Source organism: Lucilia sericata, unplaced genomic scaffold (assembly GCF_015586225.1).
Source record: "Lucilia sericata isolate MDLA Ls3-8-SP2 unplaced genomic scaffold, ASM1558622v1 Contig001230F_arrow, whole genome shotgun sequence".
NCBI classification, from domain to species: domain Eukaryota; kingdom Metazoa; phylum Arthropoda; class Insecta; order Diptera; family Calliphoridae; genus Lucilia; species Lucilia sericata.
The window spans coordinates 113,267-135,326 of record NW_023995188.1 but is presented as its reverse complement, the minus strand read 5'-3'; the positions used below and the strand labels follow the sequence as shown (position 1 = coordinate 135,326).

Here is a 22,060-nt window from a genome sequence, read left to right as displayed (position 1 = left end):
ATTTTTTACTTTTTGATATGACAAAATTTACCTTTTCACCGACTCTGTCCATCTAATTTTTTCCGAGGCTAAGCCACCTATCAAACGATTGGCTAAATCAATAGTAAAGGCGGTCTTATCAGCCTCATCTTGGCATTTTTGCTTTTTCGCCAAAGCTTCATCGTATGCCGTTTGCAAAACATTCAACTGTTCCTCCAATTCATTAAGACGATTATTTAAAGCTGTTAGCTTATCCCTGGCATCTTTCAACTCCTGCTCCGCCTCCACTAAGGCCCTTTCTTTGGGCTCTACCACCAAATAAACTTCATAAAATTTATTGATATTTATAACCCAAGAGCATAAACCTGCTGCAGCAGCAGATTTAGCTAAAATGGTATCAGGATTAAATTCTGGATCAGCCAGATAGGGTTGTAAAGCTTTGATAACATCCGGGTGTATATGTTTTTTATCATAGTTAACCAAACTATCTAAAAATTTGTCCACATTACCCATAACAACACGACAAGCCTTCCAGCTGCGATCTTTGGGTATTTTACCTTTGGGGGCAAATAAAACTAATACTGCTGAACAGACATTAACCACGGCGTCGGGGGGAGAACCAAAGGATTTCAGCTCAGTCAAATTGTTTTTGTTTAAGGTATTCAAAGCTTCTTGGGCAGCTAAAAGAGCTGGTTGGGCTTTGCGAAAATCTTCTTCACACAATTTGGCCTTGGCGGTAACATCTTCCTCAATTTGACGCACATTTTTCTCTTCTTTGGAAGCAAAAGCTCTTTCTTTGGAGACTTTCTCATTTTCAAAACTCACTACTTTTATGAGATTGTCGGCTTCGTCATTTTTGATCTTTAGCTCTACTTCTTGGACCTTTAAGACTTCCTGCAAACCATCCACTTCTGTGGAACAGCTGGCCAATTTAATAAGACCATTTTCCAATCTCTGGCGTCTATCTAAATTGGCTTTAACTTTTTCGGTGAGTAATTTGGTGTATAAACTCACTAGCTCCAAGAAAGATTTGGGAGTTGTGTAATTATAACGCTTATCATTAAGCAAATACACCTTGGAAATATCATTGACAGTTTTGTGAACATAAGCCATGAAGCGCGATACCGGATGACCCAAAGACTTGGGCAAAACTTCTATTTCAGATAAGAAACGGTAAGATACTGACTCCAAAGCTTCCTGAGGCCACTCATGGAACCAATCTATGGTGGTGCAATTGACTAAAGAAGGAAAATTACGAGCTCTTACCCTAAGAGTATTACCCACCGGAGAAAAACAGAGTACAACTTTCAAAAGACCACGAACTTTTTCTATGAAATACTTCCAACAATTCTCTCTATTATCCATTATACCCAGCTGTTTAACCTCATTGCGCACAGCATTAACCAGATTCTCAATTTCATCATCGGGAAAAAGTTCATGTATATCGCCCGAAGCTAACATATCATTAACTAAAACCAAAAATTGTTCCTTAGCTACCTCGGCATCGGTCATGAGAAAACAACATGGTGAACTTTTAACACCACACTTAACGTAGAGAGTGGCAATGTTGGCTTTTAAATCATTAATACTGTAATCTTTGGTCAATTGGATTTGGAACACATCCAAAGAGGAGATGAAGGCAGCCAATCTAGTTAAAGATTGTTTGCCCGAGCCACCCACACCAATAAGAAGGGCATAACCTCGGGAAGATTCTACAATTCGACTTATGCGACAAACATGACACATGGCATCATCGAAGAGCACCAAATTCATGGCTCCCACAAAATCATTATAACGTTCTTGGGCCTCCTCCAGTAATTTGTGTAAACGTTCCCAATCGCTAATGGGCATATATTTGTTTTCCGCTAGACCCAAGGCAAAATGGCAATAGATATGGGGTTTGCCAAATACTACTTCTTCGCTATAGCCCTCTATGCCTTTGCGCACTGCCTCGGCTATGATTTTGCCAAAACTATTGATGTCAGTTTGATCCACCAACTTATCGCCATAGACACGATTGCACTCATGGACCCATAAGCGTAAAAGCATATTAGGATTGGGACAAGTTTTGAAATTAGCATACAGCATGCCCTGAAAAAATAAGTAAGATGATGGGGTCCAACTACCTTAGAAGAAGACTTACCGTAAAAATATTGGCTATATCACGTAAATTGAAATTGTAGTGGAACTTCACAGCAGTGGGCAAAAATGAGGCGGCGACCTTTTGATGCAGGTTAATAGCAGTTTGTACCAAAGGCTCACAAAGATTTATGACCGACTTGTCGAACTTGTGGGTGGGATTTTTTAAATGTTGGGATAAAATAGAGTTGAGAATATGAAATAAAGCATCAGCACTTGGAACACTAAAGAAATGGAAATTAAATTTAGGAAATTAACTATAAAGTTTTGAACTCAAAATAAAACCTACTTGACAGCAAAAGAACAGAAATGTCTCTGCAATCTGGGATCTATGGTAAAGGAACCTGCCGAGGGATTCATGCAAGATACAAACTGACAATTGTGTATATCCCTTAAGGTCATCTTAACACGATCATACCAATGGCGATAGTCCATAAATTGCCTAATGAGCGTATGAGGCTGTACCGTGCCATATTTATCCACTTCGGGCATATTCATATCATCCACAAAATACAACATTTTTTTATTACCCTGAGGACCATAATTGCGTCCCGCCTTTTTTTCCAAAGGTTTCTCCAATATATTTTGCAACATTTCCGAGGTAGTGTAGAAATTAAATGGGACATTGGTTACAGCATATTTCTCGGTGGGCAAAGAGTTCAGTTTCAAATTCATTATAATAGTTTTACCCGAACCTGGTGGACCGATTAACATGGTGGGGTAATTGTCCCCTATTAAAACATCCATAAAATAACTAAGACGTGTAGTTTCAGAGGTATGCACTAAATTGGATTGCAAAGGTATATCAGGATCTAGCTCAAAACTAGGCACCAAATCGGTCCAGGGTCTAAATTTTTTGGTTTCATGATCCACATAAAAGGAGAATATATTACCGGTGCCAGGAAATTTTACCGTTTTGAATTCATTAACAAACCATTTGCTAAACTCATTGCGCCAGTCAATGATTTGATCTTGAAACAAAGTGGAACCAAAACCCCAAACTATGGAGAAAACAAAATAGATTTCATACCATTCTTTGGGACAATCAGCGGGTACATTTTGTGGCGTTAACAGGCTGTTAAGCAGGAAACAGGTCATTTGCAACATGGCTATATCAGCTATGGGGGTGATTTTCTTTAAACGTGCTTTAAACACCTCCAACATGGGAGGCACATACTTATCGAACAAAACATGTAGAGTGGCTATTTCGGCTTGATTGGTGCGTGTATTTAGCCAGGATAGTATGAAAGGAGTCCAGCCTAAATCTTGGGGATTTATATACAAAATACCTGCCCTAGAAACAGTGGCTGGGGTGGCTGTTTTCAAATTGGCTATTTCGAATAGCAAACGCATTTCTTTGGTTAAAGCTATGCGTTCATTGCTAGCCAATGTCAACACCTTATTATCATCCATTACCGTGTTTAAGCTCTCTATCCACATGGGATCTATATCACCATCCAATACTATCCATTTGGGACCCGAGCCACCCAAATTCGCCTGATCACGCATTATAATGGAAAACAAACCATCTTTCCATTCCCGGGTGGCGGGATTAACAATACCAAACAGTTCATCATTGGTAACAGCTTTGGGATTTAAATCATTGTAGTGAGGTTTGCGCTTTAAATTGGCATAGGTTTTGTTGAGCGTCTTCCAGACCTCTGATTTGCCTGTGCCAGCAAAACCTATTATAAAGACAGAATGACGCACGGCAAACAGTTCTTTTAGTTGAACTATTTTCAATATAAAACCATCATCCGGCTGCAGCTTTAAATCTATGGCAGACCTTTTAACTACAGCCTCAAATTCCAAATCACGTTTGCGTGGCACATCCAAAGCGGGAAATAGGTCACCTATTAAACCCATAAATACCGGCACATCATCTGTTACAATTTTGGGGGTATTGAAATCACGCAAAGCTCTCATTAAGACTTGATCTTCAGGCCTTTGACGGTCATCACGCTGCAAAAGAAAATAGCAGAAAATTGGGTTAATAAAAAGGAAGACAAAAAATGTTTTTTGACTTTAGCGTGTTAAGCAAACATCACGCATTCAAACTTGCAACTTCAATCCTGACCTTTGGCAAAAAACGAAATGGAAAGCTAAGAAGGTGTAAAGGAAACGAAGTTAAATGCCAGGCAATGGTTAGCAGCTGCATGCACATATCGAGGGACTTTATACAATATCTATCTCCCGTTATCAATTGAATATAGTCCCTCAAAATGTGGTTAATTGAATTCAGTTTAAAATTTAGCCTACAACAAATTCTGATTGACCTAATTAAGCAAACCTAGGAAAATTGTCCTTGTTCGACTGAAATCTTATCTTTTTATTTCCTGGAATCCATTTCACATTGAGAGGAATTCAAACCAAATGCATTGCTTTGGCACATGTAAGTTTTCGTTGGAAATGCTGGTGCAGTCTTTTGTGGTTGACGGTTTGGGATTATATATACTTACTTCTCTACTCATATCTAAGTGCAGGAAGTAATTTTTCCTGCTTTTCTGCGTTGTACGTGTTTGATGATAAAAATGCAGGCATCAAATCTACATGTACATATGAACAAAAACTACATGCTTCATGTATTCACTCGTACGTACATTCATACGTGTACTTTAAACTAAGAGTGGTATTTATGAAGTCATATTGTTGGAAAATAAAAGAAAAATTAAAAAAAAAAAAAAAAAAAAAAAATACGGTACGGGATATAATAGAATTAGAGTAAGGATTTAAGTAAACAGAGATATGTGTATAAAGGAAAATATGCAATACGCACATATGAATAACAGAATTTCCAGATAAATCCCAGTAGGGTAAAGATTTTTTGAATTTGTTCAAGAGTTGCTAAGACATTCTTTTCTAACTAAATACTATTGTTTGCAAGTTAAATTAGCTGTGATCCATAAATAATAAAACCGATGTCCTATTTACATATATACATACATATGTACGTAGATGCAAGAGTTAACTGTTTCTCATGACTATTTCCTAACCAAACTCGTTTGGACCTTTGTATACCTTTATCAAACTAACCAGTTCTTAACAGTAAAATGTTGTTTATTTCGAATTATGAAAGCGATGTTTTATTCCATAAAAAAATACATTCTATTGTACATCGAGTAAAGAGGTAGAGGTAAAGAGGTAGAGAATTTCCTTCTCAATTATTCCTACAAGGTTGATTTATACAAATATAACTAGAGTCATCCCACAACAATTAAACATATACACTTACCTTCAATGACCCAGCCACCACCAACACTGACTTCACAGCACGTAAACCCCAATCGTAATGGTCCTGTTTGGACAACAATTCTTTGCACAACTCATAAAGTGCAATGAATTTGCGAGCTAGTAAACGTGCCTCCTGGAAACCTTCACCCACCAACATTATTTCACTGATTAACATAAAGTCAGGCACCACCATGGCACAAGGTCGATATAACGCTTTTAAATTTTCCGGCAATTCAGCACGTCCAGCATAGCCTGGATTCATTGTTATAAACATACCGACAGTGGCACGTAGCGTAATAATTTCACCGAGAAAATTAAAAATAAGTTTCTTAGCTTTAATGGCATCTTGTATGCATTTAACTTGGACGGCGACCACAGATAAAACTTCCACTGAAATGCGATTGAATTCATCGAAACAACCCCAGGCACCAGTTTGGGCCAGGCCTTTATGTATATCGCCCACGGACTTGTAGTCCATTTGTTCGGAACAATTGAAAACATAAACCATAATGCCCAAAGCTCTGCCTAAATCTTTTGTAGTTTCAGTTTTGCCGGTTCCTGCTGGACCAGCTGGAGCTCCACCCATTCTCAAATGTAAGGACTGGGTGAGAGTGATGTAACAGCGATCTGTTAGTGGGGTAATAACTAAACGTGAAGTATTACCCAGATATTCATAGTCATATTGAAACTGGGCATCACATATATTGGCAAAACAGTCATCGAATTTGGTATCCCAGCGATGTCTTAACTGCGACTGCCATTGGAAAGCAGAAGCCATTTCCACTTTGGAGGATATGATCTTAGATACCACATCACGACTATGAACATCTATGGTACAAATCGTACACACTTTGACACGATCCGAGGCAGATAAATCACCCAGCAACAGGTTTATCAAGTGATTTAACTGCGTTACCTGTTTTTTGTTATAATCCTTGAGAGCATTTTCATAACGTTGTTGCACCTTGGCAAATGCATCATTTGTCTCCGAGGTCCAGCAAATTTGTGTGGTAACCAAAGCCGGCTGGGCGGGCCAATCAAATACCCATACATGTCGGGGTTTTTCTTCGTAGGCTAAAACTGCCCTTCTTAATTGATCCCTTAAGGTTTCACGCATTTTATCGGTGACACGATTAAGCCAAACTTCCACCTTGCCACTGCAATCACAGTTTTCTAAAAACGGTATATATTCCTCATGTTCTTTGGCCACCATGCCAGAAGCTAATTTGCTATTGGGTAAAAGCCTAAGATTGCCCAATGAATCATATAGTTTCGTTAAATGTTTGCTTATCATCTGGGGATTATTGCCATTGGAGAGAATATCCAACAAATCAGCAGATGAGACAAAATAGAAACGCGGATAAGCCAAACGTTTGGTCTCCAAATAGTCATTTAAAGCTTTCTCACAGAGAAGTAAAAGTTTAGCCAGGTTTTCCAAAGTTTCGTATAGTCTACTACCCGGTCTATTGGTGGCTCTGACCACATTCTTGTCGGCATTCATTTGTATCAAAAGATTTTTAAATTCCTTATCAACAGTGTCAAATCTCTTGGAGTCCTCTGGCAATTGAGAGCGTATATCTTCGGATCCAATAAAAATACTCTCCAAATAAACCCATTTACGCTGAACCTCAAACCAAGAGGTAATTATTTGTTCTGCATTAGACAACTTCGTTTGCCAACTGGTTACCTCGGCCTGGAAAAAGCCCACAAACTTGGAAGAAGCCATATTTTGTAATTGTGACTGATTTTCTTCCAAAGTTTCTACTAATTCTTCACTAGATTTGAGTAATTTGAGACCAGTACGTTCATGAATTTCATTTTGAAATTCCATGGTGGCCCAGGTATTTTGTAAATCTTTGAGCACCTTTTCCATGGCCATTTCTTTTACGGATTTATCTACAATATTCTTAACTTCCTCTTCATATTCATGGAGATTCAGGTCGATTAGATCTTTGAGTGTGGTAGAGTCATCCATACTAAATTTGACTTGTGTAGTGCGCATTAGTTCAAACCAATGACGATCCCGTATGGCGGGATTCTGCAATTCTGTTACAGCTCTTAGGGAAGTCATGAGATTTTTGAGAGAATTTTCCGTATGCAGATAAGGTTCCCAATTGCGCATATCCTTATCTAGAGCACGCAGTTCTTTGCCGAACTTCTTACATTCTTGATCCATGACTTCGATGTCTATCTTTTTCCAGGGAGTCTTTTTCCAATCCTCAATGGTGGAAGCTATGGTTATAAAGAAATCCCACATTATTTTACTGAGTTGTAAATCACGACGACAACGTTCAATTTTTGTGGCATCTGGCCCTTGCAATTCAAATAGTACAGCCGAACCGGTGAGAGAAGAATGACGAGCCTCAAGTTCGGATATTTCAACATCAGCCTCATCGATAAGCTCATAAACTTGAGGGCAGGGAACATGGAAGAACTGAAAATTGTAAAGACATAGAATAACTGTTTTAAAAGGACACCTTGGAAAGGTGAGCCACATACATTCTTCCTGAGAAACTTCTTGCGATATGTGGAAGCCATATTATCACACAATAGTATGCGCTTTTCTATCAGATCCACTTGATAAGATTGTATGGGAGCAATGATCTGTTTAACCGTGGCCGCTTGTTTCTTAACCTTAGTCCATTTATCCGGAAGTTCTGCCATCTAATAATATAACATTAATTAAATATTCCTATTGATTAAAATGTTATAGTTACCATAACCATTTCAGCATCACCAAACTCATAATTATAAGTCTTGAGCAAATCAACAATCTCCCTCAAAGGCTCAAACATATAATCATAAATAAATTGCTTTTCATTGATGGTATTCAAAACCGATAGAATTTGTATTAGACCATCAAAGTCATCTTTATTAAGTTCAATTTTCAAAGCAACATTTGCCTCCTCCACAAACTGGGCCAATTCCTATTTTTGGTTTAAGTGTTATAACAAGATTAGTCATTGTGTAAATGTAGACAAACACATCTACACACATACACACACACTAGTATTTACTCTACACCTACATACCTGGAGGGAATTTTTAACTCTATCAATGAGATCTTTTTTAAATAAGCTTATCCATTTGGCCACCAGATTGAGTACGGCATTTTTGAAACTCTTCTTATTCAAACGTAACCACACATTGAAATCTTGATATGTTTCCCATTGCCTTATTTGCTCTTCTAAGGCAATAAATTTATCCAACTGGAAAAATAAACAACACAACGATTGAGTAGCACCGTCATCGTCAATGACATGGACATGGACATGGAAAGGGGTGAAGTATGTAAGTATGTAGGAGCATACATGCATGGGAAAAATACACAAACATTCGAATAGAAATGGTGAATATAAAGAAACATGCAAAATGAGCATGAACATGAAAACATTGATTGATAGATTAGTGTTGCTTGGTAAATTTCAGTTTTATGTTTCTACACTTGGCAAAATAAATGGGTTAAGTGGGTAAAGGGTTGCAGAGTGAAGATGAAAGAAATTAACTTATTCAATGGGATTTTTTTAAATCTAATTCAGGTGGTTAATTTACCAAGGGTTGGAAGTATATTACGTATACGTATACATGGCTGTAATCTTTAATCTAATTATGTAATTAAATAAAAATTTTCTCTGTAAGAACTTTTTTCCTGCATTCTTTGACAGCTGAAAAGCGTTTGTTTATCGTGAAAAACTTATTATTTGCGTTGCCAGCATCTTTAGTTTGTGCCACGTCATAAACAACAACATTGGCGATGCCAACGGTGAACGGTATAGATCATTGATAAGTATTCATCGTATAATTTTTCACCGATACGAGACAGTGGAACATCTTTATAAATTTATTGATAACTTTTCTAAAAATGACGGCCAATGTCACTCCTTTTTGGAGTGTAATGACACCCAAATCTCTAAATCACTTCTCCAAATGCTTCAGCTTACCTGTTCCTTGTACAAACTCAACGGAGGATTGTTTTCATCTTTCAAAGGCTTAACACCCGACATACCCTCAGACTCCAGCTCAGCTTCTCGCTCAGCCAGTGTTAATGGTTTGCCAAATTTCTTAACCTCAAACAAATACTGTTGTCTATCCCACATCCATAAATAGGAGAATTCTAAGAAAGCTTTCGAATGTGTACGTATAGCCTGAAGAGCAAATTTAACTTTATTTAAAATATCATTGCGATGTTTGTGTATATCCGTTTTATCGGCTATCTCATCTCCAAAATCCGCACCATCTTGTCCCGGCAAAGGAGGATCTTGAGCACAGCGAGGCAAAAGTTCCATCATATGATACATATCCTCCAGTAACTTTTCCACATGACAAGTAAAACCTATTTTAGAAGTAGGATCCAGATTGGGAAAATAACACACATGAGGCTCTTGTAAATCCATGATAATTTCGAAAACTGGAGCATTATTTTCATAGCGATTTTCTATCTCCATGCGTAAATAAGTTAAACTGGTGATGACCGCATCCAATAGACATTGGGTAATTTCCTGATCTACATATTGTTCATAGTCTCGGAATAGTTCTCTTTCGCCAGCTGTTACCGTCTGTAGTAGCTCCCAACGTTGACGGGCTGTTACGAATTCCTCCACATCTTCTTCCTCTATATCTTCGTCAATATGTGGTATAATAGATGTTGCCGCAGGTAGTGTTGCAGTTGGGGGAGGTAACTCAATTTCCTCTTCTTCACCTTCCTCGCCTTCCAAGTCCTCTTTAAGCAATTCATAACGTCTGGGTATATCGAAAAACAATTTGGCATTTTCATATAAGAGTTTATCAATCAATGTTGCCGTTCTGCAAGCCTGTTCAACACGTTTGGTTAATATTACCATACGGGGTTCTGTCTCCAATAATGCTTTCAGCTGCTGATCTTTGCGCATATATAAGGGTATTTTGCCCCATGCATTAATGCTGCGTTTGATGGCGGTCACATTGGCTTGACATTTGACCAAACGTTTGTGTAGATATTCGATTTTATTGAAAACTTCCACAATAAAATTTTGATCTTTTTTAAGGGATACGATTAATTATTAATATACTTTTTTCTTAAAAAAAACTTACCAAAATTATTCCAGGTGACTTTACTAATCAAAGGCTCCATAAATAGTTCATATAACATTAATTCGGCCTGTATTAAAGCCTTTTCACTGGGCTTGGCTCTGTTGTTAATATCGTTATACCATTCGGAAATTCTTTCCAATTTTATGCGAGCCTCCTAAAAAATAAATAATTTGGGATATTTTTGATTGATCTAAAAGGATTTAAAGTTTATTTTACCCATAATTTTTCTTCTTTATCGAAGAATTCTTTTACTTCTTCGGGTATTTCAAAATTCATCATTAATATGTATTTGGTATCTTTTAAGGCATTTTTGAGACTTGTGTGGAAATTCACTGACAAAATATTGTCCTCTTTGGCAAGTAAATTCAACTCCATGCCTTGTTTTATATTCTTTTTCACTTCCACACGCCAATATTTTAAAATTTCTTGTCTTAATTCTTCAATTTGTTCATTCATTTCATCGTACAGGCCTAATGTATATTCGCCATGTTCATTTTCAAAGATTCTTAATGGGAAGAAAGAGAATAATGAGAGGAATTTATATAGATTTGTTCTAAAACTTACGGATAGTCATACAGTTCATGCTCTGTATGCATCCAAGTAATTCTGTGTTGTAGTTTAGCGAGCCATGTTAGAGCTCCCGATGTTGGAGGAAAACAGTTGTCTGTGGCTAAAGCCTAAAACAGCAAACAACAAAAAAACTAGTTCAAATAAAAAAAAAAAAAAAACTAGAAAACATATTGAAATTATATTTTTTACCAAACCACGAAAATCCATAAAACCCTATAAATCATCTTAAAAGCTTTTACAAACTTACACTCAATCCGCGCTCTCTATAAATTCCCTCAAACTCATTGAAATCGACCTTCACAGCATTGATTTCCTCAGCAAAATCATCTACTATAATATGCATAAATGGATCCATGTGCTCTTTAATAATGGGTCTCAATAGCAAAGTGCCACATAACATCAATTCATGAGAATCCTCGAGTGCCTTTTCAAATTGATAAGCTATTTTACGTTCTAAAACATTTGTCTTTTCCTTAAAAGCCAAACGATCTTCTGAGAAAGTTGAAAGTTGAGCATCAGGATCTAAAGGATTATATTGAATATTAGACCATTCTCTGTAGAAAGCATTATATTCTTCGAGAATTTTCTCCAAAGCTGCGGTAATCTGACGACCCTTTAAACCACCCACAGTTATTTTTTCCAATTTCATAAAATCTCTGCCTGTATCGAATAGTTCTTCCAAGGTATGTAAACGTTCTATGAATTTGTCAAAACGTGAAAAAATTTCCTCCGGATGCCAGGTCCAGTCTTGGGAATTAAATTCAGTGCCTACTTTGAATTTCTTGAGGGTATTGCGGGTCTCATTGTAAGTGGAACGATAGAATTCCAAATGGTTAATGTTAGTGGTGATCTTTTTATAGGCTTCATCTACATCTCCCTGAAAAATGGCATCGGCCTCTATAGTGCGCATGGCACATTCGATGAGGGTGTTGTGCAACAGCTGAAATAGCAAGACCATATTGTCCAGACTGTGAAAATATTTAGAGTGGCCCCAAACCAAACCCACTGTTATTAATAAAGGACGCAATTGACTGCGGTTTTCATCTAAGTCCCCAGTTTCAAATTTATCTATCATTTTGCGCTTTAAAGAGAAAAAAGTTAAGAAATCATCTAAAGTATTTTCTATTATATTGACCTACCAAAGGCGTTAAATATTTGGTTATATCCCTGGCTTCTGCCAAGGCCTCCAATACCAGCTCCACTATGCGTCTGTAACTACTCTCAAATACCGAACGTATTTTCTCCAAAACAAAACCTATAGTTTTTATACGTTTATCACCCAATTGATCGGCTAAGTTTTCCAAATTCTCCAAACGTGCATCCCAAAAGCTAAATAAATGCTCGGGTCTGGGAAATTCTTCTTTGGAGAAAATTTTGTCTCTCGATTTAATGTGTATCAAATCTTCCACCGAATCCAACCATTTAACCACCATAAATTCCAAAGAATGTTTCATCAAGTGATTAACTTTGCTTAAGTCCCTAAGGTAAAAAAAAAACTTATAGAGAAAGCTGTAAAATCTACAATCTTACGTTTCTTACCCTTGAGCTATAGCCGGTGCACTTTCCATAACCTCATCTATACAAATTGGCAAAGGCAAGATGGTGCGATTCATTACCAAACCCTTCATTTGAGCTATACCATTGCGCAAATCTTGAGATTCAGTTTTCATATCATTCACTATAACCGAGGTCCAGCCATTTTGATTTACGGGATTATTCAATAAAGGAAAAATGACATCATCACAGAGTACCGATAGATTTTCCAAAACATTAGGCAACAGATCTCCTATCATTAGGGCCTGTAAAACAATATTTCCTTAGAGAAACAAGTTTCTATAAATAGTGCTTAGAATTGTCTTACATTGGACATATTTTCTACCGTTAGGGTAGTAGGTACTTCATGTCGTACAAAGAACACCATTTTACTAATAGGCTTTTCGGGAAAGTTATAGGATGGTACCAAGAGCGCTGCTGAGTTAAGGGTGAATATAACTCTTTCCTGATACGATTCATTGAGAAATTCGTTGACAATTTCCTGAAAAGGAAATAGTTTTTAAAACTAAACTTATACCATAAATCACTTTTATGGCAAAGAGATCAATATTCTATATAATTTTTTATACCCTACACCACTATAGTGGATAGAGTATTATGCGTTTGTGCTGATGTTTGTAACATCCAAAAATATCGGTCCGACACCCACATTAAATTATACTAATCGGCTCAGAATCACTTCCTGAGTCGATTTAGCTATGCCCTTTCCTCTGTCTGCCGGTATGTCCGTCTGTGTGTCGGTATGTCCGTATGTATGTCGGTATGTCCGTCTGTGTGTCGCAATTTAATTTAATGAAATTTGGCACATACTCTTCTTTTGACGAAGCCTATTAAAAATGGTTAAAATTGATCCATTATTTCGCTTAGCCCCCATACAACCATATCCTCCGAACAGGGCTGTGTTGTTATTGCTTTCTTTAGTAAGCGATCACAAAAATCTAATTTTTTATCGAAATTTTCAGAGTTTGTCTCGGACTTTTACTCATCTCCCATATTTTTGTATACATGTGTGACAAAATTATTGAAGATTTGGATCTCGAAGATATCTGGGTCGATTTCAACTAATATACTGTTTGTATGAGAGATAGACAGACTTGAATCAATCGATTCCGCTATCTATAACGATCGCAATATATACACCTTATACGGTCTGAAAATTATATTGTAGAAATTACTAACGGAATGACAAACTTATATATACCTTTCTTACGAAGCTGTATGGTATAAAAAGGGGTTTTTGGTTGGAAATAAAAGTGATCACAGATTATCGTCTACTTATTATGTCCTAAAGTCTCTGGTTTCGCCATAAAGTGTGAAATAAAATTGATCACAGATTATAGGTCATTTTGCCCTAGAACACCTAGTTTCGCTATAAAATAGAGTTTTATATTGCCCTAGCCCTAGCTTTTCTGGTTTCTCTAAATGATGGACTTTATAGCAAAATAAAATATTGATTAAATTCAAAATGAAGGTCTAATTATAAAATATAAAAAGTTATTTCCACTGATATTAATATTCATGACCTGCAGAATATTTCCTGTATTTTCTTTAAAGAAAGGGTTAATTAAAAAATGTTTATGTTAACAAAGTTGTCACGATTTGTAGCTCAAAGTCATATTTTATGGCTTAAATATCCGTGTACATATTCTGGCCATTTTTAATTGTTGTTTAATGTTATGTAAACCCTTTAGCCAACAATTCTCATGAAAAAACAAAAATACCAAAAATAACATGTTAAATAAACGACAGAAAACCATTTAATACATTCATTTTATTTTATTGAAGTTTGTTTTTGTTTTGCTGTTGAGTGGGTGATAACTCTCTTACTTTGTAAATTAATGTCACATAATGGGAAATATTTTATAACAAGTAATAACAAAATTAAACAGAACAAAATAGCATTTTGTGTTGTTTGTGCACAATGACTGAATAAGTGGAAATATCAACCAATAAATGAATGAGTGTATTTGGCTTTCAGCAACAAAAACAAAAAAAAAGAAAAAAGCTGACATAACAGACGGTAATAAAGCATCACACCATTACCTTAATATCAAGGTCCTTCCGTTTGACCGAAGGACTCATACTAACAAAACCTTCAACAGTCAACCGAACAACCAACAATGCGTCGTCTGTCCATTTATTTAACAGATTTTGTGACGCATGTAAAATTTACGCAAAAACATTAAATATTTTGGTTGTTATAAGTATGAATTTTGTACTTTTTTTTCGTTTTACTATTTTTGAATATTATTTTGTTGGCATTATACATCCTCATACAACATGCTAAACATTTGTATGAAACTGGAACTGAAGTTAAGGGTCATAATAATGCCACCAAATACTTCATACATACATTCAATATGTATGTTTATTAGGGTGGATCCAGGGTGGTATGAAGTTGCAGTTAATTCTAAGGTACCATTTCTCAAATATTTTGTACTGACGTCAATATTTGGTCAGCTGGATAAATAAACCGGTCTTTTTTGAAGTTTAAATTATTTTTTTTAATATTTCTTATAAAAAATTGGTATCATACGAAAGGTAATCGAAAGGCTCTTTCGTTGAAAGACCTATTACAATATATCAAAATTGTATATCATTGCTTTGCGAAAAACAAGAAAAAAGTGGAAAATCCTTAAAAAAGGACTATTTTATCCTTTGACCCATCTCAAAATTTATTGACCACAGGACAAACATTTTTTAGAAATAATATTAAAGAATGAACCTAGCTTTAATTTTTGGGTATGTACCTTAGATTTTCTTCATACATACGGGCCACCCTAATGTACGCACATATGTACTATATAGATGTTATACAATAGAATCTGTATGTAGCATATTTGTGGAGTGGAAAATAATGAAAATGTTTGTAAATGTGTGTCTAGTGCAACATTTAGCTAATCCTTGTGGCCTTATTCCCCATACAAGAGGAGGTTATTTAGTATTTTACATAAACAGTGGTAAGGAAAAGTATTCGTATAGCTTAAAACTTGAGAAATTTTGTTAAACCAGAAAATTATTTGAAATTTGTTGTTTAAAAGCTTTCTATCAGACAAGTTTTGTAGAAAAAGCTTTCACAAAAAACTTTTGTAGAAAAAGCTTTCACAAATAAGTTGTCCATTGAGTAAGGTTTATGTTTACACAAAACTACTAAAACAGTCCTAAGAGATCTTTAGTTTATAAGCTTTTTCAAAACTTTTCTAAATCAAAAACTTTTCTGGAAAAATTTTCTGCGCATTTGAAAGTTTGACAAACATCTTCTTTTGAACAAAGTTTAACTGAAAAAGCTTTCAGTTTGGAAAAACATTTGGAATTCGTTGGCATTAATGTAGATGTGATAAACATACATATGCACACAGTATTCTACACATAAAATTTAAATATGTACACATACAAACAAACCCATATGAAAGTTGAATAAAATTTTGTGATTACGAATACACAACATAAAAAAACTAAACTAAAAATATGAATAAAGTACAACTACACCAACCAAACCCAACACCAATTTATACATAAATATTACAGGACGTGTGTGCAAAAAAAAAAAAAAACATATACATACATATAATATAAGCCTGTAACTAACTGCAGTGAGCAGGAAAATTAGAAAAACGCAACATTATCGCAATGCAATACATACAAAATCACTCAGTCATACACATTAATAAATATGTATGTAAAATTTGGCATTAGATCGTGGTTATGTAAGCAACAAAAGAAAAAAATAAAACAAAAACATTTAAAAAATTTTTACAATTTCTATTTAAAAAGTGGAAGAAAGCCACCATAACGAAAACAAAAACATCGACAATAACGAGAAAACAGAACAAAATGTTTACCATTTTAGTTACGAGAAAATCGCCAATTATGCATTTTACCCAGTAAATTTTACACAAGAATGAAAGTGTTACACATGTTGGTACATACATTTTTTTCTTGTTGTTGGAGTTAGTGCAACACACACTCAAATATGTACATAAAAACATACTACATAATGCATAAATACGATTTGTTATTTAGTTGGTTCCAAAACAGTATAATATAGCGCTCGAAAATTTTGCAAAGTTTGGCTTAGAAGCAAAAATATACATTCGACATTATTATGAAACCTTTTTAACCTAAAACATACACACTAATGTTGCAGCAACAACTATAACATCAATAATAACAACTTTAACATGAATAGCAACAATACGAACACTATTTAGTCGTTGGTGAGTAGGATGTGGATGTAGTTGACATAGAAACCGGTAGGAAATTTAGAAAAAAGGGATAATTTGCAATTAAAAAGAAAGACCAAACGCAAAAAGGATTGAACGGAAAGCGGCAAACACTCCTAGTTCAGGTCTAGTTCATTTCTAGTTCAGTTCTAGTTCAGTTCTAGTTCAGTTCTAGTTCAGTTCTAGTTCAGTTCTAGTTCAGTTCTAGTTCAGTTCTAGTTCAGTTCTAGTTCAGTTCTAGTTCAGTTCTAGTTCAGTTCTAGTTCAGTTCTAGTTCAGTTCTAGTTCAGTTCTAGTTCAGTTCTAGTTCAGTTCTAGTTCAGTTCTAGTTCAGTTCTAGTTCAGTTCTAGTTCAGTTCTAGTTCAGTTCTAGTTCAGTTCTAGTTCAGTTCTAGTTCAGTTCTAGTTCAGTTCTAGTTCAGTTCTAGTTCAGTTCTAGTTCAGTTCTAGTTCAGTTCTAGTTCAGTTCTAGTTCAGTTCTAGTTCAGTTCTAGTTCAGTTCTAGTTCAGTTCTAGTCAGTTCTAGTTCAGTTCTAGTTCAGTTCTAGTTCAGTTCTAGTTCAGTTCTAGTTCAGTTCTAGTTCAGTTCTAGTTCAGTTCTAGTTCAGTTCTAGTTCAGTTCTAGTTCAGTTCTAGTTCAGTTCTAGTTCAGTTCTAGTTCAGTTCTAGTTCAGTTCTAGTTCAGTTCTAGTTCAGTTCTAGTTCAGTTCTAGTTCAGTTCTAGTTCAGTTCTAGTTCAGTTCTAGTTCAGTTCTAGTTCAGTTCTAGTTCAGTTCTAGTTCAGTTCTAGTTCAGTTCTAGTTCAGTTCTAGTTCAGTTCTAGTTCAGTTCTAGTTCAGTTCTAGTTCAGTTCTAGTTCAGTTCTAGTTCAGTTCTAGTTCAGTTCTAGTTCAGTTCTAGTTCAGTTCTAGTTCAGTTCTAGTTCAGTTCTAGTTCAGTTCTAGTTCAGTTCTAGTTCAGTTCTAGTTCAGTTCTAGTTCAGTTCTAGTTCAGTTCTAGTTCAGTTCTAGTTCAGTTCTAGTTCAGTTCTAGTTCAGTTCTAGTTCAGTTCTAGTTCAGTTCTAGTTCAGTTCTAGTTCAGTTCTAGTTCAGTTCTAGTTCAGTTCTAGTTCAGTTCTAGTTCAGTTCTAGTTCAGTTCTAGTTCAGTTCTAGTTCAGTTCTAGTTCAGTTCTAGTTCAGTTCTAGTTCAGTTCTAGTTCAGTTCTAGTTCAGTTCCTAGTTCAGTTCTAGTTCAGTTCTAGTTCAGTTCTAGTTCAGTTCTAGTTCAGTTCTAGTTCAGTTCTAGTTCAGTTCTAGTTCAGTTCTAGTTCAGTTCTAGTTCAGTTCTAGTTCAGTTCTAGTTCAGTTCTAGTTCAGTTCTAGTTCAGTTCTAGTTCAGTTCTAGTTCAGTTCTAGTTCAGTTCTAGTTCAGTTCTAGTTCAGTTCTAGTTCAGTTCTAGTTCAGTTCTAGTTCAGTTCTAGTTCAGTTCTAGTTCAGTTCTAGTTCAGTTCTAGTTCAGTTCTAGTTCAGTGCTAGTCAGTTCTAGTTCAGTTCTAGTTCAGTTCTAGTTCAGTTCTAGTTCAGTTCTAGTTCAGTTCTAGTTCAGTTCTAGTTCAGTTCTAGTTCAGTTATTCAGTTCTAGTTCAGTATAGTTCAGTTTCTAGTTCAGTTCAGTTCTAGTTCAGTTCTAGTTCAGTTCTAGTTCAGTTCTAGCTCAGTTCTAGTTCAGTTCTAGTTCAGTTTAGTTCAGTTCAGTTCTAGTTCAGTTCTAGTTCAGTTTAGTTCAGTTCTAGTTCAGTTCTAGTTCAGTTCTAGTTCAGTTTTAGTTCAGTTCTAGTTCCGATTGCGTCTATGTACATATTTAACTGATTTTCCTACCAATCCACTTGGTTACACATTTGCCCCACCTAAAAGATAACAATGTTACAACAAACCGCCAACATGTTAGACCACATCATTTCCGCAACTGTATTATGCATACACAGGATATGCAGGCATTCAGCTGCGTATTCAATGCATCCTAAACTATGGTAAGGTATTCTGTTCTCATGCATCGTTCTATTAAAACTCCTTTCGCCATTTTTATTTTTTTTTTGCCAAATTCCGTCTGACCACCTTGTTTTGTTTAATTTGTTGAAGAGAGTCACATGCAATCGTTAGTCCATGGGGAGCGCGACATGTTCTCTAACAACCAATTAAATTCGCTTTTTTTTGCAAAATTTTTAATTTTTTTCAAACTCCCAAGTAAATTTGGCAGTAAACATACTTAGCAATAGTAAAATCGTAAATTCCTGCTGACCTTCCTTACATACATTCCCGTTTTAGATATGACTGTGAACTGCTGCCACGTAACTAAATTCCTAATATTGCAATATTAAAAATTTTGCACATTATTGTTTGTTAAATTGTATAATGAAACAGATGTTATTCAAAAGTATGAGGATTACTGAGTGGGAGTCAATATGGCTACGCTTTATTATAGAGTTGGACTTCTTTATACAGGTTGTTATGCTGGTGCGAAGCAATGTTATGCGTTAATATTTTCCATACATGAACGTTTCATTATTAAAACAGCAATACATGAATAGTTAGTGGACACAAATGTTCTTTAGATTTTTATTATCCATTTCGGATTCAATATTGGTTGATAATTATTGTGTGTGTGTTTCTTTTTTTGAAGCCAAATACATAACTTAGAATTTTTAATTGACATTTAATAATGCATAAATATTGCCAGAATTTGGTACTATAGTTAAAGCTAATTATGGCCCAATTCACAATACCGATATCTATAACGCTAGAGCAACTTTCGGACTACATTAATAGTGAACTAGAACTGAACTAGAACTGAACTAGAATTGAACTAGAATTGAACTAGAATTGAACTAGAACTGAACTAGAAACTGAACTAGAACTGAACTAGTACTGAACTAGTACTGAACTAGTACTGAACTAGAACTGAACTAGAACTGAACTAGAACTGAACCTAGAACTGAACTAGAACTGAACTAGAACTGTACTAGAACTGTACTAGAACTGAACTGAACTACTAGAACTGAACTAGAACTGAACTAGAACTGAACTAGAACTGAAACTAGAACTGAACTAGAACTGAACTAGAACTGAACTAGAACTGAACTAGAACTGAACTAGAACTGAACTAGAACTGAACTAGAACTGAACTAGAACTGAACTAGAACTGAACTAGAACTGAACTAGAACTGAACTAGAACTGAACTATAACTGAACTAGAACTGAACTAGAACTGAACTGAACTAGAACTGAACTAGAACTGAACTAGAACTGAACTAGAACTGAACTAGAACTGAACTAGAACTGAACTAGAACTGAACTAGAACTGAACTAGAACTGAACTAGAACTGAACTAGAACTGAACTAGAATGAACTAGAACTAGAACTAGAACTGAACTAGAACTGAACTAGAACTGAACTAGAACTGAACTAGAACTGAACTAGAACTGAACTAGAACTGAACTAGAACTGAACTAGAACTGAACTAGAACTGAACTAGAACTGAACTAGAACTGATACTAGAACTGAACTAGAACTGAACTAGAACTGAACTAGAACTGAACTAGAACTGAACTAGAACTGAACTAGAACTGAACTAGAACTGAACTAGAACTGAACTAGAACTGAACTAGAACTGAACTAGAACTGAACTAGAACTGAACTAGAACTGAACTAGAACTGAACTAGAAACTGAACTAGAACTGAACTAGAACTGAACTAGAACTGAACTAGAACTGAACTAGAACTGAACTAGAACTGAACTAGAACTGAACTAGAACTGAACTAGAACTGAACTAGAACTGAACTAGAACTGAACTAGAACTGAACTAGAACTGAACTAGAACTGAACTAGAACTGAACTAGAACTGAACTAGAACTGAACTAGAACTGAACTAGAACTGAACTAGAACTGAACTAGAACTGAACTAGAACTGAACTAGAACTGAACTAGAACTGAACTAGAACTGAACTAGAACTGAACTAGAACTGAACTAGAACTGAACTAGAACTGAACTAGAACTGAACTAGAACTGAACTAGAACTGAACTAGAACTGAACTAGAACTGAACTAGAACTGAACTAGAACTGAACTAGAACTGAACTAGAACTGAACTAGAACTGAACTAGAACTGAACTAGAACTGAACTAGAACTGAACTAGAACTGAACTAGAACTGAACTAGAACTGAACTAGAACTGAACTAGAACTGAACTAGAACTGAACTAGAACAGAACTGAACTAGAACTGAACTAGAACTGAACTAGAACTGAACTAGAACTGAACTAGAACTGAACTAGAACTGAACTAGAACTGAACTAGAACTGAACTAGAACTGAACTAGAACTGAACTAGAACTGAACTAGAACTGAACTAGAACTGAACTAGAACTGAACTAGAACTGAACTAGAACTGAACTAGAACTGAACTAGAACTGAACTAGAACCTGAACTAGAACTGAACTAGAACTGAACTAGAACTGAACTAGAACTGAACTAGAACTGAACTAGAACTGAAACTAGAACTGAACTAGAACTGAACTAGAACTGAACTAGAACTGAACTAGAACTGAACTAGAACTGAACTAGAACTGAACTAGAACTGAACTAGAACTGAACTAGAACTGAACTAGAACTGAACTAGAACTGACTAGAACTGAACTAGAACTGAACTAGAACTGAACTAGAACTGAACTAGACTGAACTAGAACTGAACTAGAACTGAACTAGAACTGAACTAGAACTGAACTAGAACTGAACTAGAACTGAACTAGAACTGAACTAGAACTGAACTGAACTAGAACTGAACTAGAACTGACCTAGAACTGAACTAGAACTGAACTAGAACTGAACTAGAACTGAAACTAGAACTGAACTAGAACTGCAACTAGAACTGAACTAGAAACTGAACTAGAACTGAACTAGAACTGAACTAGAACTGAACTAGAACTGAACTAGAACTGAACTAGAACTGAACTAGACTGAACTAGAACTGAACTAGAACTGAACTAGAACTGAACTAGAAACTGAACTAGAAACTGAACTAGAACTGAACTAGAACTGAACTAGAACTGAACTAGAACTGAACTAGAACTGAACTAGAACTGATTTAGAACTGAACTTAGAACTGAACTAGAACTGAACTAGAACTGAACTAGAACTGAACTAGAACTGAACTAGAACTGAACTAGAACTGAACTAGAACTGAACTAGAACTGAACTAGAACTGAACTAGAACTGAACTAGAACTGAACTAGAACTGAAGTAGAACTGAACTAGAACT

The 22,060-nt window shown here is 35.6% G+C and overlaps 1 protein-coding gene across 1 annotated transcript in view; it reads right to left on the bottom strand.

Moving 5' to 3' along the window:
* Positions 1–22,060, bottom strand: part of LOC119610564 (dynein beta chain, ciliary) — a 39,304-nt gene that overhangs the window by 11,392 nt on the left and 5,852 nt on the right. Inside the window, exons 3-17 of the mRNA XM_037965833.1 lie at positions 12,851–13,024; positions 12,529–12,788; positions 12,129–12,468; positions 11,237–12,070; positions 10,984–11,096; positions 10,636–10,924; positions 10,420–10,573; positions 9,291–10,363; positions 8,382–8,558; positions 8,067–8,276; positions 7,849–8,013; positions 5,351–7,783; positions 2,408–4,080; positions 2,123–2,342; positions 32–2,070 (exon numbers count right to left, since the gene is read on the bottom strand). Coding sequence (XP_037821761.1) covers positions 32–2,070; positions 2,123–2,342; positions 2,408–4,080; positions 5,351–7,783; positions 7,849–8,013; positions 8,067–8,276; positions 8,382–8,558; positions 9,291–10,363; positions 10,420–10,573; positions 10,636–10,924; positions 10,984–11,096; positions 11,237–12,070; positions 12,129–12,468; positions 12,529–12,788; positions 12,851–13,024 — 10,154 coding nt within the window. The remainder of the gene's footprint in view (positions 1–31; positions 2,071–2,122; positions 2,343–2,407; positions 4,081–5,350; positions 7,784–7,848; positions 8,014–8,066; positions 8,277–8,381; positions 8,559–9,290; positions 10,364–10,419; positions 10,574–10,635; positions 10,925–10,983; positions 11,097–11,236; positions 12,071–12,128; positions 12,469–12,528; positions 12,789–12,850; positions 13,025–22,060) is intronic.